The sequence below is a fragment of the Pan troglodytes genome, chromosome 13, assembly GCF_028858775.2.
Source record: "Pan troglodytes isolate AG18354 chromosome 13, NHGRI_mPanTro3-v2.0_pri, whole genome shotgun sequence".
Taxonomy (NCBI): domain Eukaryota; kingdom Metazoa; phylum Chordata; class Mammalia; order Primates; family Hominidae; genus Pan; species Pan troglodytes.
In genome coordinates this window covers 66,569,240-66,596,738 of record NC_072411.2, presented here as the reverse complement: position 1 = coordinate 66,596,738, position 27,499 = coordinate 66,569,240, and the positions used below count along the sequence as shown (strand labels likewise).

At 38.2% G+C, this 27,499-nt stretch overlaps 1 protein-coding gene across 5 annotated transcripts in view; it reads left to right on the top strand.

Moving 5' to 3' along the window:
* The window catches only part of GRB14 (growth factor receptor bound protein 14), a 129,129-nt gene that overhangs the window by 58,706 nt on the left and 42,924 nt on the right, over positions 1-27,499 (top strand). For all 5 annotated transcript variants that reach the window (XM_054679091.2, XM_515864.9, XM_054679090.2 and 2 more), the window contains one exon: positions 15,371-15,527. In XM_054679091.2, coding sequence (XP_054535066.1) covers positions 15,371-15,527 — 157 coding nt within the window. The remainder of the gene's footprint in view (positions 1-15,370; positions 15,528-27,499) is intronic.

Below are 27,499 nucleotides of genomic sequence, written 5' to 3'. Positions count from 1 at the left end.
GGGATTGTAGGTATGGTAACAAGTGGGGAGAGAGCAGATTTCCTGAGCAGGAGAGGGTCGTGGAAGGCCATGGATGGTGGTCTTAGTTTAGGTGGTGGACTTGCTTGGAAGGTGATAGTGAAGTGGTAGTGGGCATTGTTACTGCTTTTTATCCAGAGTTCTCATTCTTGCTAAACCTTGATATTTCTCCTGCCCTTTTTACTTTTGTACAGAGTAACTTAGTTGCATACTCACCCAGGAAGGGTGTCACACAGATGAATGGTATTTGCATTTTAGTAAAATGTTTCTTTTCCTGAGAAGTGAGTTTTTAGGAAGTGTGATGTAGCAGATTATTTGTATGCTTTAGAGCCAGGAAGCCCAGAGTTTGAGCTCAGCTTCATCACTCACCAGTGCCCTGGCTTTGGGAGCATTCTTTCAAAACCCTCTGAGAATCAGTTTCTCTATCTTGGGGATGATGATGCTTCCTCACAGAACAGTTGTGAGGATTCAACAGAATAAATATTTAGAAGCATTTCACACATAGTAGAAGTCTAAAAAATATGAATTTCCCTTTTTCCCCACCTGTGAAATGGCATGTTTTATTAGTTTCATAAACAGTTTAAATTTCCCTGTGACTGAGAATTTAAACTTTCTGTACCCTATTCTCCTAAAGTGGTTATCCAAAGATTTCATAGTAGAAAGTGAGTCAAACAAAAAGTGTTTTTTCTTCATAGATTTCAGCCAGGGAGAGAAAGACAATATATCTTTCAAATGCTTGCTCCCACTACTTTCCTTTCTGTAACTTTAGAAGGTCTCTAATTTGAATTAAAAAAAAAGAATCCAACTATATACGCTGATGAATATATTTTTTAGAATCTTTGGGAACGTAGATTTAAATACAAGACAGATGGTTAATTACTCCTCCTTTCAATGTCCTAAGGAGTATTAGACAGGGACTTCTGGGTTGTATATTTGAAAGGGATAAAAGTAGGTCTAGTATTAAGACGTTGCTTCAGTAGGCAAGTGGTGTTACTATTAATAGAACCTTAGCTGTATTATGGTGAGAACTTGTTACTTTTGATCATCATTGAACCCCAATGCCCAGCACATAGAAGGCACAAAGTTGGTATCTAATTACCAATTAGTTGGATAAAAACAATTTTTGTAAAGGCAAGATTGAGCTCTTTAGATACTGACATGCTATTTCCTTCCTAATATTTGTCTCTCTGTTGCTTTTCCTTTATTTTTGCCAAGTTTCTCATCTTTTGGGGTGAAAAGCTGTAATGCTCAGGCCTTTTCATTACCTTTATCTAGCTCCAACTTGCTGCAGTGGGCAATTTGGTATACCCTTCACAGAGAGTATTGCCCTTCACACAGAACAATAAAAAATAGCAGCTACAACATGTTCAACATTGATTACACATTCACTTTAACCCTCATAAGAACCCTAAAAGCTTGGTGGCCAAACCCATTTTTGGATGAGGAAAATTGGCTTAGAGAGTTAAGTGTCTTTGCCAAAGCACCTCGCTCATAAATGACAGAGGTGGGACAGAGGTCTGAGCCTCTGCTCCACCTAGCACAGGAGGCTGTCTCTCAGAATTGCCTGGGCACATGTACTGCATAGCTACTCATCACCGTGTAGCTGCAGTAATTTGTCCTCTCACCTGTAGTCTTTTCATGGGACGAATCTCACCTTTTCTGCCAATCTGCCTTTTGCTCTCCTAGTTACTTTTCCTTGCTGTGCACTCAGTTTTGCCTCAAAGACATAGTGATTCAACCATCAGGTCAGAGTTTCTTAGAGCTCAACAGGACTGTAGGGGTCTCTTGGGACTTATTCAGAAATGCCTTATTTTGCTTTCAAAATTTTATAATAATAATTGCTAACATTAGTTGAGTGCTATCAGTTTGCCAGCATTTTGCCCATTTTACAGTATGAGGAGTCTAAAACTCATGGCTAATAATAAGTTTGGGGTCTGAGATCTGATCACAGCAGATTCCAGGATCCCCTGTCCACTGTGAACACCTGGGCTGAACGCCCATGAGTACAGTTGCTGGGCATCATGATTTTGCACACTGTACTGCATGTTCCACATTTGGCAGTGAAGGCTGATTAAAAATAGCTGGGCTAATGAACGGTCTCAGACTACTGCTTGGGGCGGTCTGTAGGGCTGGCTCTCATGGCTGTGCCCCAGAACTCTAAGCCAAATATTAAAAATAATAATCTCTTTTTTGGCAGGAAAAAAAAGAAGCAAGACTTTTGGTAATTTCAGATTCTAAACCCCTAGAAAGGATAAGGATTTTCTACCCATGTAGGATATTAAAAATGCTTGCCATTATGATAATTCTCAAAGAGGAATTCAAAATTTGTTTTGGCAAGAACAGCATTGTCAGAAAGCCTCCTCATCAGACATGCATATTTGAACGTATACATTCAGGCTTTGTTTGGGAAAATACCAGGAATTATTATTTTGCAGTTTCAAAACTGAAATTAGCTTGGGTAGTTTTATCAATATTTGAAGAAAAAATTTGATATAACTGTTCGAAATCCCAGCGAAAACTTCAAGTTTGAGTTTCAGGAAAGTTTCCTGGTGAGGTGACACATATGTATATATACATATGCCCCCCAAATCCTTCTTATTAATGTTTAATATGTAGAAATCATTTATCTTAAAAATTCAAATATTTACTAATTCTGAAAAAATAGATATTAACTTTGTCACAAGCTTGTGATTGTATCAAACAGAAACCCCATAGTTTGAACAAGGTTGCAGTTTTCGAAACATGATATTTTCTCTATTTGCACAAACTGAGAAATAAAGACTCCCTCTGCTGGCTACTTCAGTATTTGCAATTATTCTGGCGAGAAGCTATGAAAAGTGAAAAAACAAAACAAAACAAAGAAAAATAGTCTTTTTTTGACACTCAAAAAGCTAGGTGCTTTAGGATATATGTATGTATACATCTAATTATGTTCTAGTGTTTATTTATCTAATACTTTTATCCAAGATGTCATGTAGAAGCAGCAGCTTAAAGCAGCCTAAATACTGGACGAACAGAATGGTAAGAATACAGCATCAGGTGGGAGCCAGAAATGGGTATCTGTGGCTGGCTCGGCTGGTGACCATTTGGAGGTCCTTGAGCAGGTCAAGACTCCAGCTTCAGCTTTTTCATTTGTGAAATGGGAGGATTTCAGTGGATGTTCTCCAGGAACCCTTCTAACCTTTAGTATTTTATGATTCTAAACAGTATAGATTCCATTTCTTTTACAAGACTGTGCTCTATGCATGTCTTTCACTGATGTAAAATAAATATTTAGAAAAATGTAAACTAGTACAACCACTATGGAAAACAGTATGGAGATTCCTTTAATAACTAAAAGTAGAACTACCATTTGACCCAGCAATCCCACTTCTGGGTATCTACCCAGAGGAAAAGAAGTCATTATACGAAAAGATACTTGCACATTCATGTTTATTACAGCACAATCCACAATGGCAAAATCGTGTAACCAACCCAAATGCCCATCAGTCAACGAGTGGGTAAACAAACTGGTATATTTATATGATGGAATACTACTCAGCCATAAAGAGGAATGAATTAATGGCATTTGTAGCAACCTGGATGAAATTGGAGACTATTATTCTAAGTGAAGTGACTCGGGAATAAAAATCAAACATCATATGTTCTCACTAATATGTGAGAGCTAAGCTATGAAGATGCAAAGGCATAAGAATGATACAATGGACTTCGGGGACTTGGGGGGAAAAGAGGGAGCAGGCAAGGGATAAAAGACTACAAATGGTGCAGTATATGCTGCTCAGGTGACGGGTGCACCAAAATCTCACAAATCACCACTAAGGAACTTATTCATGTAACCAAATACCACCTGTACCCCAATAACTCATGGAAAAATAAAATAAGAAAAGTAAATAAATAAATATTTAGAAAAATGAAGGAAAAGTAAAATTACAAAATGGATATACATCAGTTGTTCCCAGTGTTTGTTACTGCACGGGAATGTTAGGATCTAGAAAGTGATGTTTTGTACACTATTATAAGTTTATGAAATAATACCCCCAAATGTCCTGGGAAGGTTGAACATAGCATATTTTATTGATTGTATGGCACTTTAAGTTGTAAGAAGCATCATTATTTTATATACTTCCAATAAAACTATAACATACCATTAAGGGTAAGTTACATCCAGGTTTCAGAGAAGTTAAATGTGAAAAAAATGTGCTTTTAAAAAATCAAGGAAATAAGGTAGTTCCTAAAAGGGCTTCAATTGATGCCAGACAAGTCAATAATTGCAATAAAGTCTGATGTGTCTTGGGCTCTAGCAAACAGTATCTTTCTCCACCTCACGTTTTCCCTCTCTTCTAAACACTTATTCCACCCCTGCCCTACTACTTGTTCTTCTTTCTCACTGTGTGAATCAATTTTTAACTTTTTCACTTAGACATGTCTTATGGCTGTTCTGGGAATAAACTATTGCTTAAAAACTGAAATGAGATCCTGAAATAACATTGTGTCCAACATAAGCATGGCCAGTGGTATTCTGCTTTAAATATGAATTAGCATTAGCACTTGCAGAGGTTTTCTTGTTTCAAAGATGAATTAGCACTGGCATCTTAGCAGGAATTGCATGAGTATTAAAAACACTGAAACTTCAGAGAACACGGCTTTGATGAAATCATCGGAAACTTTAGTGTGGGATTTGTGATTTGAACCTCTATTATTCATATTGGATTTAGGTCTTAACATGTGTGTCTGTGTGTGTGTGTGTCTGTATGTGATAACTTAGGATATTTTCTAACTTAGTTGTTAATGTTTGCTTTCTTTTATAATGAAATTGGAGCAGTTTCTTTTATCTTTTTTTCTGCCACATAACAGAGCCAACTGAAAGGGCTTGAATTTCTCTTTGTCAAATTGAACCCCCACTTGAGTTAGAGTCCTTCTTTCTACCTAATAGGAAGAAAGGAGGCCCAAAGAATGAGTACTCTTCATGGCTCTTGGCCTGAGACAAGGAGAGCAGAAAAGGTAAATAATAGAGTAGGAGGATAAAGGTGAATGGAGGGGCTTTAAGGAGATGTCCTGAGCCTCTTCTTGCCTGCAGGCTTTTTTTCTCTTGGTTGGAACCCTAGATGCGGCATGCTGCTGCAGTGTCAGTGCCCCAGGCTATCTGGTGTGACAGTGCTGACTTCCCTTCTGTGCCAAGTTTAGGGCATTTCCAGTAGTGAGACCACTACTCTTTAGCCTGTTGCTGGATGGGAAATTAATGCATCATAAAACCTCATCTGTGAATTTTGAATTCATATCCAGGACTCCTGGAAGCTCTCTGTGGATCCCCAGGAACACAAGTTCTCTATTTCTGAATCTCTTTACCCAGGCATGACCCTATAATTTACTGCAGAAATGTAATATCATACAAATCTATACCAGGGCTGGGTTTTTACAGAGGTGGTGTGGAGATGATCCATCTTGCGACCTTAATGATAAGAGCCATACCTCAAAGATTGTGAAAGGACAGAAAGAGCCTTGGTCAGGGGTGACTTGATGGAACTGCCTCACCAAATCCTGAGCTGCCTGCCCTGGTTTCAAATGTGAGAAGGAAGTCAACCTCAATCTGGCTAACCCATTGTAGGTAGGAATGACTTTCTGTTATTGTAGCTGAACCCTTTCCTAAGTGATTAAATCATCATGTGGTTATTTATCCTGATTCTCTTACCACTTTGTAATCACATTCATGTAAAACTGTCATTTTTATTATTAAATAACATTTAATTTTTAAGAATTATTTCTACGTTGCCAACTTTTTAAAAAGCTACCCATCACTTGTGTATCTTGAAAAGCATTTCCTATTGTGGTGGCCCCTGGGTAGTTTGCACTGATGGAAACCAGTGTACCGCAGTACCGGGTGAAGGCACCCCCTCCTCAGGCTGCCTGGCACCCATGCTTACTCCCTGTCCTCATAACTTAGCCCTTCTGATCTCCATTTAGTGTGGTCTGGTTATTCTTTCCTGAGTATTGTTCACTCCTTTCTTCCTCAGTATGTTTGCTCATGTTTGTCCCACACAGGTGTTTTCTTACCTTCTTTCCTTATTCTTTCAGAATCCCAGATATGAAATGGCTCTCAGCAGTCACCTAAGCCACCTTTGTTCAGTCCATAAGTTTCATGAAAATGTGCCTAAATTTTCTCTTTGGTTCACATGTGTCTTTTCTCCCATAGAGGTTTTCAAACTCCGTGAGGTGTCAACACTACCATTTTGGAATTCACTAATACTGTCTCATACAGGGGTGTACATGATGGTTTCTTTCATCACTGAAGGAATCGTTTTGACTGTCGCTGTGTGCCCCACATTTTGCTCACTGCTTGGGATATAAAGAGGAGAAAACAGTGGTCCCTGATGTCGTACATTGTTCTTATGGTGAAGGGCAACAGGTAGTAATTATAGTTGCACACTTGCATGCTTGCAACAAAAGGCCTGGACCTAAGCTGGAGGGTCTTTGGAAGCTTCCTCCCAGAAATAATGGTTTATCCTAAGATATGAGGGAGCAGAAAAAGTAGAGGGTAGGGAAACCGTGTTCTAAGCACAAGCAGTAGCATGTGCAAGGGCCCTGTGTTGAGAAGGAGCATGACTTTTTCAAGAAACAGAAGAAAGTGTAGGATTGGAGTCAGAGGACAGGATTGTAGGGAATAAAGTGAAAGGGGGTACAAGGATGTGGAATAAACCTGTTTGTGTCAATCCTTGTAATTCTGATATTGGTGACAGTGTCTGTTTTAAGTAATGTCTTATAACTAATTTAACATGTACTGTTCATGCTCAAGGAAAATGTGTTTTTGACTATCCCTCGCAAGTGGAGAGGATTGGAGGCTTTTCTTGCAACCTGATTTCTCAAAACTATATACTGTTTTTCTCTTAGTAAATATTTGACAGCTAGGAAAATAATACAGGATAGCAATAAGAAAGCAGTGGATATTCTTGAGCTGTTAGGGTCTTCGGGAGCAGTCTTTATTTTTAAAATGCAAAATTTTAAAAACACAATTAGAGATTTGGAATAAGTAATAGTGACTACATTGCTTCCCATTCCTTTTCTTTCAAGGGAACTACTGAGTTGCTTAATTCAAGATATCTAAAAATGTCTCTTGTTATCTTAGGACACTGTGTTTCTTATTTAGAAGAATGTAAAAATTCAGGACTACTCTGACCCTGATATAAAAATATTTCACATGAAATATTAGTACATTGCCTATCTATTAGTACATTGCCTATCTATTAAAAATAATAAAGAAAAATATTGAAACATTATAAGCTCTTTTATAATTTTACTGTGGTTAGATGATAAACTTTCAAAGAGCCGTAGAAATAAGCTTAGCTTTAGGACACAGTTCAGAGCAAATTCCTGTGAGCCTTGTTTCTTACTTTTATTTTGTATTAACTATATGTTAACTATACATATATAATTAATAGATACAATACATAAATTAATGAATTTATATTTCTGTTTAAAAATTATATATGTCTTATCACGCTAAGGTCATATTTAAATATGATATTTAAAATAAATTTAAATTAAATATAATATTTAAATTATTTTAAATTGAAGACTAATTAATTAACAGTAATTTAGTTAGGTTTAACTATTGAATTTAAAATTTCCTAAAATAGAAACTTTGACACAGAAGATAACCATAGATAACTATGCCCAAATATCTTTTTCTTTCACTTTTGCTCTTTTTTTTCTTTCTCTTGCTTCATCTTATGGATTCTTACTCATTGTTTTATGTTTAATCCATGCTCATTATTTTACCTGCTGAATAATGATTTCTCTTCTCTCTATTCTTGAAGAAACAAAGGATAAGTGGGGCAAACCTATGGCATAATTAATGACTTTCCAGTCATGGCAGATCCAAAGCCCTCTTTTGCTCTGTGACATTCTCAGATGACCATTGACAACGCCGAATTCATTTCAAATATTCTAGAATGAATTCACATTGAAAAGGATCTGGCTATCCCATGCCATCCCATTCCTTGGAGTCAGCAAGGAGGAGGAGAAAGGCTGACTGCTTAGCCTTTGCTCACTTTTTTCCTTAGTTATAGCTTTCCAAATATGTTCTTAGAATTTCAGGTGATGCAGAGAAATACTAAGTATGCTTTGGGAGCAAGGTGATACATAATGACTTGACTTTATTTTGTTTATTTATTTTTAGAAATGGCCTTTGACTTTCATTTTAAATATTTTGTCGCTTTTAGTCTAGAGGCTTTAAAAGGCCTCAAGTTTTTTTTTCTGAAAAGTTACCATTTCTTCTTGTACTTTAACATTGTTGCATCTAGTATTCTAAAAATGGGTTGTGTTAGTTTTTTTAATCTCTTTCCTCCACTTACTTTTTATGAAGAGCAGTCTAGGGGAGGAGTTGATGTGTAAAGTGTATAAAACATGCCTTGATAGAATGTCAGCCAAAACAGAGATTTGCTTCACGCACATTCCAGCATATCCCTGCAAGGGCTGCAGTGACTACGTATTAAATTTGCATTGCTAGGTGCCATGTGCTCCTAGGGCAGTTTTTGAAGCTGTAAACTACTCCAAAGGCCAAGGTTGTTGTGATTGTCAGGATTAGAGTGACACAGAAGGGCTTTCCAACACAGGCAGTGTGTACACTCTTGGCCTTCTTTGGATGCTCTGTTTATGCTGGTGGGTTGTTATAGATAAACCTTATCAGTGCTATGTTTCTCTTGCTAGTCAACTTTCAATCCTTTGATGGAACAAAATTTCTTCCTATTCTTCTTTAGGGTCCAGGAAGAATTTCTTCCTGTTGGCATCCAATTTCAAAAGATCTTGTAAATAAATTGATATGAATAATATACTGCTAACTCTAAGCAAGCTATGAATTTGGGCCACTGCACTGGAAATGTATAATATCCCTTTATTAAAGAAATGTATAATATCCCTTTATTAAATAGCGTGATTACATAATGTTTAAATTTTTTTTTACCTTTTAGTATGTATAGGAAATAGAATACTAATATTTTGCTTCAGTGGTTCTTAAGAACAGCTCTGCTATTTGTTTTTTACATGATCACAAAAGTCTTTAACTTAGTTTTAACCCATATAGTCATGCAGTTTTTGTGATGAGTTGAATTCTTAAATAGGAAGGTTTAGTGTAGTAATTCTTTGGGCAAGAGGCATATTCAACTCTACTAGAGAGTTAAGGCTTCAGTTGTCTTTTCCTTTTTCATATATATATATATATATATATATATATATATATATATATATATATTCTTTATTGAGTCAGAGTGTTGCTCTTGTTGCCCAGGCTGGAGTGCAGTGGCGCGATCTTGGCTCACTGCAACCTCCACCTCCTGGGTTCAAGCGATTCTCCTGCCTCAGCCTCCTGAGTAGCTGGGATTACAGCCACTCCTGGCTAATATTGTATTTTTAGTAGAGATGGGGTTTCTCCATGTTGGTCAGGCTGGTCTCGAACTCCTGATCTCAGGTGATCTGCCCGCCTTGGCCTCCCAAAGTGCTGGGATTACAGGTGTGAGCCACCGCACTGGCCCTTTCATTTATTTTAAGGAGAAATAAATAGAAATTAAATGAGACTTTTTAACAAAGGCATCCCATTCATCGTATAAGGAATTTTGATAATTACAGACTATATCTAAGAGATGACAGAGATTTACTGCATGGAATATCAACCTAAATATAATTTCGTTATTCATAGATGAATGTGTATTTTGGATAAGTGTGAGCATTAAATAGGATTTTTAAAAAATAAGGGCTTGAAATGGATCTCAAACAAAAATATTAAATTTTTCTCTCAGCAGGTTTTATTCATTCTAACAATAAAATATATGCACTTATTCCAGAAATTCAAGTTGGCCTAAGCCCCTCTAAATTTGTGCATCTCAATTCTTGTCAACTTATGTCTAAATTTGCAGTGACATAGTCTGAAGAAAATAGTGGCATATCCTGATTATTTAGTCACTTTCTCATTTTATCCAACTTTACCTCTTGCTCTTTTCTAGCCCTTTTTTTAAAAAAATTGGTTTAGCCTTCAGAATGTCTCTAGTTTTTCATTTTCTTAGCTTCTCTGAAATAAGAGATAGAACATGCAAAATAAGAGGCATACTTCTGTTACCCCAGGTGATGAGAGCTTACTGTAGGAAAACATATGGGGGTAGTCAGGAGGTGCAGAGAACATTTTCAGCAACCCCTAGATCATTCTTCAGGCTCCCCATTTCTTGGCATGGAATGTGCAGCAGGGAACAGAAACAGTGATGTTATTGCTGCATATGAAAGAGCAGTCCCAGAGTTGGTTCCTCTTGTTCTCTCAAGAGTGGTCATCTTCACATCATCTTTGGCAGAAGCACCCACGAGTGTTTAGTCCAGGCAGTTGTAAGCACAGCAGCATGCCTCAGAATTCCATCAGTTGTCTAGTATAGATGCACATACTGAAGATATATACTTAAGAGCAGTGGCCTACCAAGATGCAAACATGAGAAACACTGAGACTCCAAATAGACCTTTACATCATAGGGCATGACATGTATTCACCAAAATTTGAATGAAGTGAAAATTCAGAGAGAATAGCATCTGATTTTGACAGTGTGTTTTTATGACCTTTTTCATATGATTTGGTATCAGCCTCAATGACTTCAAAAACTCAGAACTGCCATATTGAGTCAGTTCCTACCTAGGAATTTGTATGATGAGAAAGTATTTGTCTCTTACTCATTGAGAATATTGTTAATTTCCTGAGCATGAAAATGGTAATTAATTATATACTCAAAGGCAGAAAATACTTTTCTATTAAAATTTGCCATTATATAGAGTACCTACCGTTTACAACGCACTGTGATAGGCTTTGTAAGTGGTACAAAGTTCCCTCACTCCACATATCTGTATTAAGTCATGTATCACCCTGGGGTAGGTTCCTGTGATACAATGATAAATGATGAATGAAGAGAGACTTTTCTTAAAAGAGTTTTTGCTAGGAGAGTGATACAGTTTGGATATTTGTCCTCTCCAAATCTCATGTTGAAATTTGATCCCCAGTGTTGGAGGTGGAGCTTAGCAGGAGGTGTTTGGGTCATGGGGACAGATTCCTCATGAATGTCCTGGTGCCATATTCATGGGATTGAGTGAGTTTTCACTCTTAGCTCCCAAGAGATCTGTCTGTTAAAAAGCATCTTACACCTCCCTCCCCTCCCTCTTGCTTTCTCTCTTGCCTTCTCTCTTGCCATGTGACACCCCTGCTCCCCCTTTGTCTTCTGACATGACTGTACGCATCCTGAGGTCCTTACCAGAAGTAGATGCCAGCACCATCCTTATTCTCCAGCCTGCAGAACCATGAGCCGAATAAACCTCTTTTCTTTATAAATTACCCAGCCTCAGATATTCCTTAATATCAGCACAAAACAGTCTAAGACACATAGCTGGGGAGAAAGACATGCAAACAAAAAGTACAAAATGAGAGCACATAAAAGAGGCACATTATGAACCCTTGGACAGTCAGGGAAGACTTTCTGGAGCAAGTGCGATTGGAACCAGGGCCAAATTTAGGTGGAAGTCTGCCAGAGAAAGCCTGTTGTTTGTGAGCGGGGCACTGAAATTTCTTCCAGGTAGAAGGAATCACATGTGCAACTAAGAAAGAATGGTTTGCAAGTGTTTGTCTTATTTGGTTTGGATCACATACTGATCTATTCCATAGGACACTAATCCTATTTATAGGGGCCCCACCTACATAATGTAATTACCTCCCAAAGGCCCCACTTCCAGATATCATCATCTGGGACTAGGGATTCAACATGTGAATTTTGGAGGGTACAAACATTCGGTCTATTGCATCATGACTTACTCTGTGTGGGCCCCATTTGCCCACAGTTGTTCTTTTAGTAACAGTAGCAGCTTCAGCCTACATTTTCCCAGGCTTAGGTCCAGTAGAAAAGGAAGTGTGCGCCAAGGTTATGTGAACATATATCTAAATTGGCTCTAACTCCTTCTGATTAAGTCACATGCTCATCTGTTAAATAATCACTGTTGTCTGGGTACTGATTGGTCAATATAGAAAACATCTTCCACCCTGGAGCTGAGGCGATGGTGCACTGATAAACTGGCTCTAAAAATAAAAATTTTAAAAAGACCTTATATGTAGAATTTACTGGTTTCTATCATATAAATACTTCCATCATGGCTGATTTTAAGATGCCTGGCTTTTAGAGCTCCTGAATATTTAATAATCAGCTCTTGCAAGCCAGTTCCAGCAGCTCCAGCAAACTGTCACTGAGCTGAAGGTGGAGCTACCAGAGCACAAAGTCTGCTGGTGAGGGAGGGAGTGGTACTCTAAAAGGAAATTTATCTATCTATCAGAAGAGGAGCAGGCGACTGGTAGACAAAGCCAAGTAATTTTGCACGTACCACTGAAGAATTTTTAAGTGCTCTTATATCATTTTCTTGAATAACATTTTTAGGGACCATATAATATTCCATTCTGTGAAAATACTGTAGTTTGCATTTTTTTTTTTATTGTTGGATGTTTAGGTCAATAGAATGACACATAATGCTTTGCTGGACATGTAATGCCTAAAGCCATTTTCCATATTTAGTTCAGATATTTGAGGTAGTTTGCTTAAGAAAAATTGCTGGGTCAAAGGAATAGACCATTTAATACTTTTGGTAAATATTCTCCAATAGATGTACAAAATAGTTTTACCACTTTATATCATTGTAAGAGAGAGCAACTATTTCATTGCACTGTCATTAAGTATAATTTTTTAAAGATAGGACAGAATTGATATATCATTTTAATTTATAACATTAGTGCTGTAATAGATAAATCCTAATTCACAGTGAGTTAACAGAATAGAAGTTTATTTCTTGCTCATGTCAGAGTCTTATATGGGTTTTCATAGTTAGGCGTCTTCTATGTGGTTATTTAGGAACAAAGGCTCATTCTGTCTTATGGCTTTCCTTTCCTCTAGGCCTTTGTAGTCATTCTGTTCAGTGGGAGAATGGCAAAAAGCAATGGAGGACAATATGTAGGAGATTTTCATGGTCCAGGAAGTGTAACATTCTATATGCTTACATTCCATTGAGTAAAATTCAATTCTTTGGCCACAACTAATTGCAGGGGAGAAAAGAGAAAGGATTGGGTGAACATCTGGCCAGTTTTTACCGAAATATTCATACCTGAGATGGAGAAATCTTTTCATAAAGTCTGGTTCTATTCCCTCCTTGTACTACTTGAGTATATCTGCAATAAATCACCCATGTTACTAGGGTTATTTACGGAATTTAAATATAGAATATGAAATTTTATTTTATTTTATTTTTAGATGGAGTCTCACTCTGTCACCTAGGCTGGAGTGCAGTGGCACGATCCTGGCTCACTGCAACCTCCGCCTCCCAGGTTCAAGTGATTCTTGTGCCTCAGCCTCCCAAGTAGCTGGAATTACAGGCATGTACCACCATGCTGTAATTTTTTATATTTTTAGTGGAGATGGGGTTTTGCCATGTTGGCCAGGCTGGTCTTGAACTCCTGACCTCATGTGATCCGCCTGCCTAAACCTCCCAAAGTGCTGAGATTACAGATGTGAACCACTGTGCCCAGCTATAATATTGATGAGAGATACATAGCTTTTTCATAGACCAAAGTGGTGGGGAAGTAATACTAAATAGTTATTGAATGACCTTTAGTTTAGACACTGAAGAGAATGAAAGTTGTCGGACAAAGTAGCTTTGGCACATAAACAAGTCTTGGATAGGTAACATTCATTCAGTGTATAAGAAAATTAAATGTAGAAGACACTGTATAAGGAATTATAACTGATTAATCTTTGCTGACTTACCAGAATGATATTTTAATAAAATATTTTAATAAAAAGGCTACCTGTGGATTGGGAAAAAGTATTTGCAAACCACATGTAATTATAAGGGTTAATATCCAAAATTTATAAATAACTCATACAACTCAATATCAGAAAAACAATTAACCCAATTAAAAATGAGCAAAGGACTGGGTGTGGTGGTTCATACCTGTAACCCTAGCACTTTGGGAGGGTGAGGAAGGCAGATCACCTGAGGTCAGAGTTCGAGACCAGCCTGACTAACGTGGTGAAAGCCCGTCTCTACTAAAAAAAAGTACAAAATTAGCTGGGTGTGGTGGCGCATGCCTGTAATCCCAGCTACTCAGGAGGCTGAGAGAGGAGAATCATTTGAACCTGGCAGGTGGAGGCTGCAGTGAGCCGAAATCGCACCATTGCACTCCAGCCTGTGCAACATGAGTGAAAGAATGAAACTCCTTCAAAAAAAATAAAAAAAGCAAAGGGCCTGAATAGACATTTTTCCAAAGAAGACATAAAAATGGCTAACAGGTATATGAAAAGGTGGTCAACATCACCAATCATCAGGTAAATGCAAATCAAAACCACTATGAGATATTACCTCATACCCATTAGGATGGCTGTTATCAAAAAGACAAGAGATAACAAGTATTGGTGAAAGTGTAGAAAAAAGGGAATGCTAGTACACTGTTGGTGAGAATGTGGATTGATACAGTCATTCTGAAAAACAGTATGGATATTTGTAAAGAAATTAAAAATAGAACTGCCATATATGACCCAGCAATCCCTCTCTTGGATATATACCCAAAGGAGTTTAAGTCAGCATGTCACAGAGATGCCTGCACTCCCATGTTCATTGCAGCATTATTTACAATAGCTAAGATATGGAAACAACTTAAGTACCATGTCCCATTGATGGGTGTATATTGGAGCATATATACATAATTTATTTTATATTTGCATTACACACACACACAGACATACAGATACACAGAATGAAATACTATTCAGCCTTAAAAAATAATATGCTGCCATTTGCTACAACATGGATGAACCTGGAGGACATTATGCTTAGTGAAATAAGTCCTTCTTTCTTTTCTAACAGAAGGAAAAATATTGCATGATCTCAGATGTGCTGTCTAAAAATAAGTCAAATATGCAGAGATAGAAAACGAAACAGTGGTTACCAAGGACAGTGGTGGGGTGGAGGGAAATGAGATGTAGATCAAGGAGACAAAGTAGCAGATGTGTGGGATGAACACATCTAGAGCTCTAATGCACAACATGAGAACTATGGTTCATAATAGTGTATTGAATTTGGAATTTTGAGAAATGAGTAGATTTTAGCTGCCTTTGCCACACTTGCAAGAAAATGGGTAGCTATGTGAGGTGATAGACATGTTAATTTGTTTTAATATATAACCATTTTGCTATTTATTTATATATATCTCATAACATCATGTTGTATCCTTTATATACAATAAAATTTATTAAAAACACAAACAGGAATATTTTAGGTCTTTTTCTTGTTTCTACCTACACAGGTGATTAAAGTATACAGTGAAGATGAAACCAGCAGGGCTTTAGATGTACCCAGTGACATAACGGCTCGAGATGTTTGTCAGCTGTTGATCCTGAAGAATCATTACATTGATGACCACAGCTGGACCCTTTTTGAGCACCTGCCTCACATAGGTGTAGGTAAGGATACGGAGTTATTGTCTCACATCATTGCTTTTCTATTTCTTGTTCAGCTCCCTCTTGAACACCAATAATTCTTAGATTTGGTGTTTTGAGATAATTTTCAGTGATCCCAGTTCCTTTTCATTCTTTTTTCTTTTTTCCCTTCTGATCATGTATTTTCAGATAGCCAACTCATTGATGTTTTCCTCTGCTTGATCCATTCTGCTGTTGAGAGCCTCTAATGAATTTTTCAGTTCAGAAAATGTAGTTCTCAGATTCACAATTTGTTGTATTTTTTAAAAAAATTCAATCTCATTGTTAAATTTATCTTATAAATATCTGAACTGATTTTATCAATTTCATCCTGGCAGTCACTGAATTTCCTTAAAGGTCCTATTTTAAATTCTTGGTCAGAGCTCACATATCGCTGTCTTGCTGGGGTCACTAACTGGTTCCTTGTGTCTGTTTAGAGAGATCAAGGTTCCCTGTTCGCTGTTGTTTTTGTGGATGTGTGTCTGTATCTTGGCACTGAAGGATTAGTTATTTATTCGAGCCTTCTTTACCTGGCTTCTTTTGTTCTTTATTGGATATGTTCCTTAGAGGTTTTTGCCCATAGGTCATTGCCTTCTTTTTGGCTCTAGGTGGTGCCTTAAACCTAGGTTCGCCTTGGCTCTAGTGAAGGTCAGAGCACTGCACTTTCCAAATGGGAGAGGTTCCCAAAGGGGATATCCCAACAGTGCAGGACAGCTGGCTAGGGACCCATGGCCAGGGGACCTGTGGGATGAACCTCCTATCGTGTGGTGCTGCTGAACAGCCACTCTGATTTGGTGTCTCCTTTGGCTGGGTTGCAGAGCAGAGTTTCTGGGGCTGGGAATGGTTGTCCTGCCCCCTTTTATGTCTCTGCCTGTCCTCAGGGATATTTCTCCCATCAGGCAATCACGATGCTTCCTATGATTAAGACAGAGACAGATCTTCTGCCAGGGAACCCAAGATGGGGTAAGAGGTTGTCCACCTTAATCTCACTTTTTCTGGTGTAAACACAGTGAGTTGGGGGAAAGTTTTTCACAAGCTTGTGGGAGGGGCATCGTGGTGGATATGGAAGTTTGATTCTCTTACCATCTGGAGCTTTTCTTTACTTTCCTGTCGCCCGTGGAACTGCCTCATCTTCATATTTGAGTTCTGGGATACTTCTGGGGAAAATCTCAGTGCTATTTATTTGGTTTTGGTTTTCTGTTGGGGAGAGTGAAGCCAGTGGCTTCTTTGCCATTATTTTTCAGGAAGTCCTGCTTTTCTGTTTATTTTAGTATAGATCCTATGGTGAAGATTTTCTTCCGAGGTACAAAAATAGAAAAGAATTATGAATAATCATTTCTTTATTCTTTTTATTTTTTGTTATTTGTAGTCACAAGAGAAAGAAAGTAGCGCAAAGTGGAAACAAGCCTAGAAATTTTTATAATTTACCCACCCCTCTTCATTTAAAGATCTATGGGAATTTTAGAGCTAAAACAGCTCAAATTGATGGAAGAATACATTTCATAATAATTTTATTAGCACAATGCAAAGTGTTTGATTTATTTAAAAAAGTAAGCTGTCATTTGGACCACATTTTGAGTCAGTTGTAGCACAGACAGGTGCAAATATCCATAGCAGTGGTTCTCTTTATGGTAGTGTAGACCCTAAATTTTTCTTGAAGAAATAAGTAAGTCCTTCACATTTTTAAGACATAAACACAAGGAGTATCCTCTTAAAATGTTTTATTTGGAAATGCATCTCTATTGTGAAGTGTGAAGGGTTTAAAAATATTCTTTTAATATGTTCTAAAGAATTCGTTCTACTAGAGTGAGACAGGATTTGGCAACAATTTTGTCCCCTGATTTCTTATTTTTATAGATTTGTTTTCAAAACATGTTTACATATAAGTAGATAAGACAGGAAGGAGTTCGTTATGGCAATGTCATTTGATTCTTTGAACTCCTTATTAGTTTCCTGTGGTTGCTGTTCCAAATTACCACAAACTCGTCTTAAAGCAACAGAAATTTATTCTCACACTTTTGGAGGCCAGAAGACTGAAATCCATATCACTGGAGTGAAATCAAGGTGTCGTCAGGGATGTGTGTCCTCTGGAAGCTCTAATTTCTTGCCTCTTCCAGCTCTGGTGGATGCCAGCATTTGTTGGCTTGTGGCTGCATCACCTAATCTCTGCCACTGTGGTCATATTGCTTTCTGCTCTTCTGTCTGTGTCAAGTCTCCTTCTTTCTTATAAAAGCAGTAACATTTCGGGCCCACCCAGATAATTCAGGATAATCTCCATTTCAAGATCCTTAATTTAATACTGTCTGCAAAATTTTTTTTCCATGTGACATTCACAGGTTCTAGGAATTAAGATGTGGTTATCTTTTGGGGGCTATAGTTCAGCCTGCCACAAACTTCATTGCATTATATGTTTAACAACTTTTAGTAAGAAATCATCAAAATCATTTTAAATAATTTATCAGTGACAGCTCCATTAGTTGCTTCAATTTGTTCAGACTTGTGAAAGAATTTTATACATAGCCATTAGAGTCATTTACTTTCTAGCATAGCTGCCAATATACAAAATCATCCCTTTGTTTGATGCATTCAAGAGTTTATGCCTCAGAGCAATGTGCCAATGAAAGGTTCTGTTCAAATGAACATCCTTTCTCTTATGAAATGGAATTAAAAATGGTTTTGGCAGAAAAGGTGTGTTCTTAGAAGGATTCATTTTTTAAAGATTTGGGAAGTGATTTTTTTGAACACTACATGCATTCCCTGAACCATTTAGAAAATGTTTGTACTTCTGATTTGACAACTGGTGTCCTAGGACATGTCAGAACCTCGTGAAGGGGACAGAGTAAGGCCTGTGGAGAGGAAGCTAGAATTGTTCCACGGTATCTTCAGCTGATAGCTGATGAGCTACAATAGTGCAACTGACTTTGACAGCTCAGCCTAGATAGTTATCAACCTGCCAAGGACGCTTGCTTCTAAAGGTATGTCACACTGGCCAATATGACTTGTTGCCTCATCTTCTAGGACAGAAGAGGCTCAACATACATTTTCTTCTTTGCCACTTGTGACTAGTTTAACTTCTATACATGATAATTAATCTCCTAGAAGTATGGTGTTAATTCTCAATAGATATCTGCCCTATTCCAAGCTATTTCATTTAGCTCCTAATTAGCATAATATATTATTACAGTATTTTATAGTCTTAAATTTTTCTTTCGGGGGGACTTAAATTTTTTTTTGTTATAGTCACTACCATTTATCTCTAACAAATAGCTTTGCAGTTCAGTAATAAAAATCTGCTCTGTAAATCAAGAAGTGTTTTTCCCTGAGAACACTGCTAATTATTTGTATTAAGGAATAAAATGCACAGGTCTTTTAATGCAAAAGCTGAAAGTGGAACACTGGGAATTAATTTGATCCACATACTAAATTTAAACTTTTAGGCATCAAGTAGCAATAGAAGTTTATTTCTTTATTACTGTATTTTCTGGAAACTGCTGAAATAAAATCAAAGATATGAGCATATTCTCATGACTTCATCAACCATGCATTAGACCAAAGCTCATGAGAAAGAATTTTATTTCCAGAGCCTTCTTGTGTTTTTGCTTTCCTTTGGTTTTTCACTCAGATTATATGTTTAAACAGAACAATTGAAAACATTAATGCTACCCCAAAACTAACATGTATTAGATTTAATAGCTTCCAGTTCTTTACCGATGTAAGAGGAGAATAATCACTATTGAGGTACTGTCATCTTCCTCAGCACAAAATATAAACAGATTTGTCTTTAAAATGTTTTTTGTTTTAGTTTTGCCTTTTTGCTTAGTTTATTATAATCTTGCAATATCTATTCAGTCTAATTGTGGTAGGAAGTAAAATGTTCAATTTAATTTGCATATTTAAATGAATGGAAAGAACTACAGTGGTTTTTTTCTCCTTAAATGTGATATGCAGCTACAGATACTCTTTGTTAACAGAATAAACCGCTGACATCTTTACTGCAAGTCTTCTGTGAGTGCTACTGATGTAAAGAACCAAAGGATGAACTATTTTCCAGAACTTTAGTGATCAGCTAGTCGGCTCTGCATATTGTTTAAGAAACATTCTTGCACTCTTTTTGTCCAAAATGATGAATTTTCAATAAATAAAATTATATTTGGTTTTCTGTTCCTGTGTTAACTTGCTTAGGATGATGCCCTTATTGAACAGGGAGTCCAGCATCCATGATGGCTGTAGGAGTGTGGCTTTATTTCTTTTTATGCAGGACATGATTTCATTCTTTTTTTTATGGCTTCATAGTATTCCATGATTTATATGTACCACTTTTTTTTTTTTTTTCTTTTCTGAGACAGAGTCTTGGTCTGTCTCCCATGCTGGAGTGCAGTGGCGCGATCTTAGCTCACTGCAACCTCCGTCTCCCGGGCTCAAGCTATTCTTGTGCATCAGCCTTCAGAGTAGCTGGGATTACAGGCACATGGCACCACAGCCAGCTATTTTTTTTTTTAATTTTATTTTTAGTAGAGATGGGGTTTCACCATGTTGGCCAGGCTTGAATTCAACTCCTGAGGTCAGGTGATCCACCCACCTTGACCTCCCAAAGTGCTAGGATTACAGGTGTGAGCCACCATGCCTGGCCTACATGTACTGCATTTTCTTTATCCAGTCCACTGTTAGTGATTCTGTGTCTTTGCTATTGTGAATAGTGCTGCAATGAATGTAAGAGTGCAGGTGTCTTTTTATTTATTTTGGATGTATGCCCAGTAATGGGATTGCCGGGTTGGATGATAGTTCTTTTTTAAATTTTTTGAGAAATCTCCAAACTGCTTTCCACAGTGGCTGAACTAATTTACATTCCACCAGCAGTGTATAAGCATTCCCTTTTCTCTGCAGCCTTGCCAATATCTGCTGTTTTTTTTTACTTTTTGATAATAGCCATTCTGACTGATGGGAGATGGTATCTCATTGTGGTTTTGATTTGCATTCCTCTGATGATTAGTGATGTGGAGGGATTTTTCATGTTTGTTGGCTACTTGTATGTCTTCTTTCAAGAAGTGTTGATTCGTGTCCTTCACCACTTTATAATGGGGTTGTTTTTTGTTTGTTGAATTAGGTTCGTTATAGATTCTAGATATTAGACCTTTGTCGGATGCATAGTTTGCAAATATTTTCTCCCATTCTGTAGGTTGTCTGTTTAATCTGTTGATAGTTTCCTTTGCTGTTCAGAAGCTCTTTAGTTTAATTAGGTTCCACTTGTCTATTTTTGTTTTTGTTGCAATTGCTTTTGAGGACATAGTCATAAATTCTTCCTCAAGGCTGTTGTCCAGAATGGTGTTTCCTAGGTTTTAATCTTTTAAATCTTTAATCCGTCCTGAGCTAATTTTTGTATGTGGTGCAAGGTAGGGGTCCACTTTCATTCTTCTGTATTTGGCTAGCCAGTTTTCCCAATACCATTTATTGAATAGGGAGTCCCCTCCTCATTGATTATTTTTGTCAACTTTGTCAAAGCTCAGATGGCTGTAGGAGTATGGCTTTATTTCTGGGTTCTCTGTTCTGTTCCATTGGTCAATATGTCTGTTTTTGTACAAGTATCATGCTGTTTTGATTACTGTAGGATTATAATATGGTTTGAAGTAGGGTAATGTGACCCCTCCAGCTTTGTTTCTTTGCTCAGGATTACTTTGACTACTTGGTCTCTTTTTGGGTTCCGTATTAAGTGGGAGCTAAACATTGGATACTCATGGACATAGAGATGGCAACAATAGACACTGGGGGCTACTAGGGGAGGAAGAGGTGGGAGGAAGGGTTGAAAAACTAACTGTCGAGTACTGTGCTCACTTTCTGGGTGACGGGTGCGATTGAATCCAGACCTCAGCATCACACAGTATACCCATGTTAAAAACTTGCATATATATATATATATGTGTGTGTTTCTTGAATTGAAATAAAAGTTGAAATTATAAAAAATAAATAAATAGAATTGTAAAGGGAAGGGCATAGTATCTATTTATTTAAATTTAAATTATTTATTTATTTTTTTTTAGAGATAGGGTCTCTTTTGCCTGAGGTGGAGTGCAGTGGTGGAGTCATGGCTCACTGCAGCCTCAGATTCCTGGACTCAAACAATCCTCCAGCCTCAGCCTCTGTTATTATTATTATTATTTATTATTATTATTTTTTGGAGACGGAGTTTCACTCTTGACACCCAGGCTGGAGTGCAATGGCGCAATCTTGGCTCACTGCACCCTTCGCCTCCCAAGTTCAAGTGATTCTCCTGCCTCAGCCTCCCAAGTTGCTGAGATTACAGGCACCCACCACCACGCCCAGCTAATTTTTGTATTTTTTAAACTAGAGTCAGGGTTTCACCATGCTGGCCAGGCTGGTCTCGAACTCCTGACCTAAGGTGAACCACCCCACCTTGGCCTCCCAAAGTGCTGGGATTACAGGCGACAGCCACCACGCCTGGCCTATTATTTTAAAAAATATTTTAAATACAAAAATAATCTATCTCATTGTAAATACCTCAAAAAATCATGAAGTAAACAAAATTATTCATAATTTCAAGACCGAGATAACTAATGTTAACATTTTTAAAAACTCTTTAATCAGTTTCTCTACTTTAACTTAGTTGCTATATGTATTAACTCTTATAGACTACCTTCTTTTTTTTTTTATTTTGTGCACTTAAAATATATCTTGAGTATTTGTAGTTTTTTACTTGTCATTTTACAGATTCCACAAAAATCAGTAACTCCTCTTGCCTTCTCTGGCTGCGTTGCCCAGTTTAGCAAATATTTATTGACAATTTTGTACCAAGCCTATATTTTGCTGTAGATTCTGGGGATGCAGTATGAGCAAAACAGACAAAAAGTATTGCCCTTGTGAGTTTGCATTTTCACTGGGAGAGAGACAGGAAACAAGGCCTAATATTTGTTATCCCGTAGAGGATGATAAGCTCTGGGGAGGGAAAGCAGAAGGAAAGAGGGAGAGTGAGTGCTAGAGCAGAAGGGAGATATGCTTTATTTTTTATTTATTTATTTAGAGACCGAGTCTCACTCTGCTCCCCAGGCTGGAGTGCAGAGGTGCAATCTCAGCTCACTGCAACCTCCACCCCCCGGGTTCAAGTGATTCTCCTGCTTCAGCCTCCCAAGTAGCTGGGATTACAGGAGCCTGACACCACACCCAGCTAATTTTTGTATTTTTAGTAGAGACAGGGTTTCACTATCTTGGCCAGGCTGGTCTTGAACTCCTGACCTCATGATCCACCCGCCTCGGCCTCCCAAAGTGCTGGGATTACAGGTGTGAGCCACCACACCCAGCTGGGAGATGCACTTTAAAGAGGCATCAGGGAAAGCCTCCCTGACGGAGTGATGTTTGAGTAGAGAAATGAAGCACATAGCAGGCAGGCTGTGCAATTAAGTGGAAGATTGTTCTAGACAGAGGGAACAGCAAGTGGAAAGGCCTGGACGTGGCAGTGTGCTTGTGTTCAGGAAGCAGCCTAGGGGCCATTGCACCTGGAGTGGAGTCAATAAGGTGGAAGGTAATGGGAGAGAACATCACAGAGTTGCCCCAGGACCAGATCGTGTAGGGTCTCATAGGCCAGGAAGTGGGCCTGGCATTTACACTGAGTGAGAGAAAAAGCAAGGGGAGGTCTTTGGGTCAGAGAAGAATATGATGTGATTTAGTTTTAAAAGTATACTACTAAGGAGGCCAGAATGCAAGATTTGACCTTTTATTTTGCTTTTCCATCAGACTACCTGTGGCTCCCTGGAATGATCCCCACCTATCTGTCATTTCTACTAGCTGTACATGCCCCCATTGTACCATCTTCACATGTGATCTGTTTATGAGATTTAGTGTTTGTGAGATCCTGAGGCCTCATAGGTAAGGATATTTTGACTTATAGGATAGATGAGAGTTGAGGGTTTTCTGCACTTTAGCTCACTTTTAGTGACCAAGATAAGCTTAGGCCAGTTTCAGAGACATTCTGAGTTGTGAATACATATGCTACTATCATTGCTTCTCATCTGTCTAAACCATATCACAAGCTACTAAAAGCAGAAGGGGGAATACTTGAAATTCAAAATGTGGTAAGTTCCTGAACCTGAAGTCTAATTTCAGAGTTAAGTTTTCTGTGGCAAAGGAAACTTCAATCTTATTAGTATTTTGTTTTTCCAAGATGGAGTCTCCGTCTGTCGCCCAGGGTGGAGTGCAGTGTGTGATACTGGCTCACTGCCTCCTCCGCCTCCCAGCTGCAAGTGATTCTTGCGCCTCAGACTCCTGAGTAGCTGGGATTTCAGGTGTGCACCATCACGCCTGGCTAATTTTTGTATTTTTAGTAGAGATGGGGTTTCACTATGTTGGCTAGGCTGGTCTTGAACTCCTGACCTCAAGTGATCCATCTGCCTTGGCCTCCCAAAGTGCTGGGATTACAGGCGTAAGCCACCACGCCCGACCGTTATTAGCATTTTTTAATATAAATGCATATGTGTGATAGCTACTACTAGTGTGCATAGAGTATGTATTTTAATATCCATTTACATGCAGGAATACAAAGATCTAGATTCCATTAGATTCTGTAATCTGCATTTTCCACTGAAGCAAGTTGGTTTCTTCCCACCACAATATTTCAAGCAAATGTTCCTGAGATTCTGCGGTCGGTTTGCCTGTCTCACTCTACATCTCTCTCAGGAATGCTATAATTTAAATTGCAAACCACCAAGAAAACTTGCGTATAAACGTTCCTAACCCAGGTGGTAATGAAATTACTGAGATTGAACTGAGCCAACCCAGTTCACCTTATAGCAGAGCCAGATATTTATTTTGGCTGAGCGAGAGAATCATGCTAAAAGTTACCTGTTTTTGAATTTGTACAAAACATGAATTGTATAATAATACTATGTTTGGAACTTTGAATGCAATGTCCATGTTTCATATCCTCTACCTGTAATTATTAACATATGGCTGCTGAGAATTTTAATAGGCAGAGTCAGTCATGGAAGACAACTAAATATCTTGATTTTGTTATGAATCTCTGAATGGCCTGATTTTGGATCATATTATTATATGGTTATACTTGTACACACACTTTGATAGACATTGAATTTAAAATGTCAGCACATCAACAAATATTTCTCCTTTCATGATGTAGTAAACCAGGTTTTGCAACTGGTGTGGTTTGCTTCACAGCCACTGGATGTCACTGTAGTTCCCCAGATGGAATCCTCTGTGCTGCTATAATCAATGTAAGAGTAGGGTGGGGGAAAAACTTTAGCTTCAAGTCCTCTGAAACTTAATGGGATCCATGTTTGTCTTGCTCCCATTCTGATTCCTAATTGAAGCCATGGTATGAAGCAGTGGCAATTAACACAATACCTCAAGCGCATACCTACAGACTCCTCGGGAAGAGGAATTAATTGTATTTTAGTATCATTGCTAGGGACAGCTGAGATTTCCATTGTGAATATCATTGTGGAGTGGCTTTAATAAGCAAAATGAATGACTGGAGGCTTTTAATGAAACCATTTTAATGTGTGCAGCTATGCCCACGTGATCGCCTTAAGACAGAAGCGATGCACAGTGACAGTGAGGGAATGGTTCACAGCCTCCTGCTTGGAAGCTGCTCCTTCACTCTTTTTTCTTTTTTAACAAAGGAAGTACAAGTGTTTTTCCTCTTCTGGAGCTGACATGTAGTTGGACTTCCTGTGCAGTTTATAACATACCAGCCATCAGAGTTGTGACCACCCTCATCACAGCAGAAATCATTGTGAAGCCTTTGGGACATGTGGCACTGTGCTTCCTTCCATAAAGAGAACCATGTGCCCTGACCCTCTGGGCTTTCAGGAGACATGCTGTCCTGGTGGCACACACAGACCAGAAATGGGCAATATGTAACTAGCAAAGATAGGAAGTGCCCATAACTAAATCTGCTTCTGATTCAGCTGATTTTTTCTTCTACATATTCTCATAGCCTCGGCTACATGAATTCAGGTCCTAGCATCTCTCCCTTCAGGTATTATGTTAGCCTCACAACTGGTCCTCCTGCCTCTGGTAGTACCAACATTATCCATCTGAATGCAGACCTGATTCTTTTTGCATTTGGATCCAAGGTCCTCTGTGGGGCTTGTAGCATCTTGTGACCTGTCTGCCCTTCATAGCTGCAGTCTTAATGTCTCACCCCTCCCTCCTTTTAGTTTATACATTAGAGAACTGCCTGCAGATGCCTGCATATACTACAGTTTGTACTCAGTTTTCTTGTTTGTGATGTTAAGAGTCACAGGAAACCCCTTCCTGTCCATCTTTACTTGGCTAACTGCTATGTATCTTCCAGGGCTTAGTTATTTTAGTTAAAAATGGCAGGAAAGTAAAACCCCGGCCTTTTCTTAAAAATACTTATGGCAATAAAGATGAAAACTCTGAGCTGTCCAAGCTGACTGATAGGTAACGTAGTGCCACTGTCCAGGGAGAGTGGAGAGAGAAAAGCAGTTGGAGGCATCCCATGCTCAGCCTTGTGAAGTAGAGTCACCCTTTCCATCTATCTGACAGCAGGCCGGGAGACACACCTGCCTCTTACACTTGCCTGACTGCTTGGCGCAAACTGCTGCTGCTGCTCCAGGGCTGTTCCTTGAGATGATCAGGATGCTTGCTGCCACCATCCGTACTCATACACCCCTTGGGAAATTGCAAATCCTGAAAACAGCAGAGAGCTGCAGGAGGCACTACGAGTGTTAGTGATGAATTGTGTCCTGGGAGGTGATGCTTCCACAGGACATACTATATAGGTGGGTGTGAGAAACAAGCAGTGTGGACAAGATTTAGATATAAGGTTGTTCAAAGTAGATTGTTTACAATATCAATTAACTAGACAAGTAAAACCTCAGTATAAAAGGAGAATGTTATAAATTACAGTACATCCATAGGTTGTAATGTTATGCAGCTTTTGATCATGCTTTTATTCTTCCTTTGAAGACTAATGTGGGTAAATGTAAGGTTGTGGTGACGATTGAATAAAATCAGTGTATAAACATATGATGTTTTCTAATATTATAAAAAGTATATACACATACACTCATATAGAGCAAGAGAAAACGACAAGAAAGGAATATACTGAAAGGTTAGGTGCTTATTCCTGATTGACAGGTTTAAAGATGTATTGTGATTGTAAGTTATCTGTATTTGTAAAATTTCCTTTAATGGAATGTATTATTTTAATAATCAGAAAAAAGAAATAAACACAATTTTTAAAACTTTTAAAGAGATTTTTAAAGCCTTAGCTCAGACATCTTTCTGAAGCCCCAAGTTGGACAAAATACACATCTTCTTTGCTGCTGTAACATTTTCTACAACTATCTTAACAGTGATCAAATTATTAAAATTAGACAGTAATTCCATGGAGCTGGGACTCTCTGTACACATGCATCTTTGTAACCCAGGGTCTAAGACAAATAAATGTGTTTGGAACTAAGTCATACTAAACTGTAAGGCATTTATATCAAAAAATTAAAAGGATGGATTACAAAGTACATAGAAGGAATAGGCTTGGAAAAGAAGCCAAAGAAATCACATGCCGTGCTCAGATAGAATTTACTCTTGAGTCCTCAAAGAATGCTGTGAGAACCTTCGAATTAATGGAAGCTGTCTGTAAGCTCTTCAGATATTTACCCAGTCAACTCGAGATCATATATATGCAGGCATTTTTTGTGGAAAAATAAGGCTGCCTCTGAATATAAGTTGCAATGGTTGGGTCGGAGTTAATTGGAGACTATTTCCCCTCGCAGAAGAATGAACTGCAGGGCTTTATAGCCATCAAGCCGAAGTGTCACAATTTTCCTATTATTGCACTTGGGGAGTTGAATGTGTCTGATGGCAATTTTCTGGGGGATCCTGCTGGTATTAAGTAGTATTCTTAGGTTAAGGAACCTTTTAGAAATTGAGCTGTGTTTTATTCTTTGCTTCTCCAGTTTTTG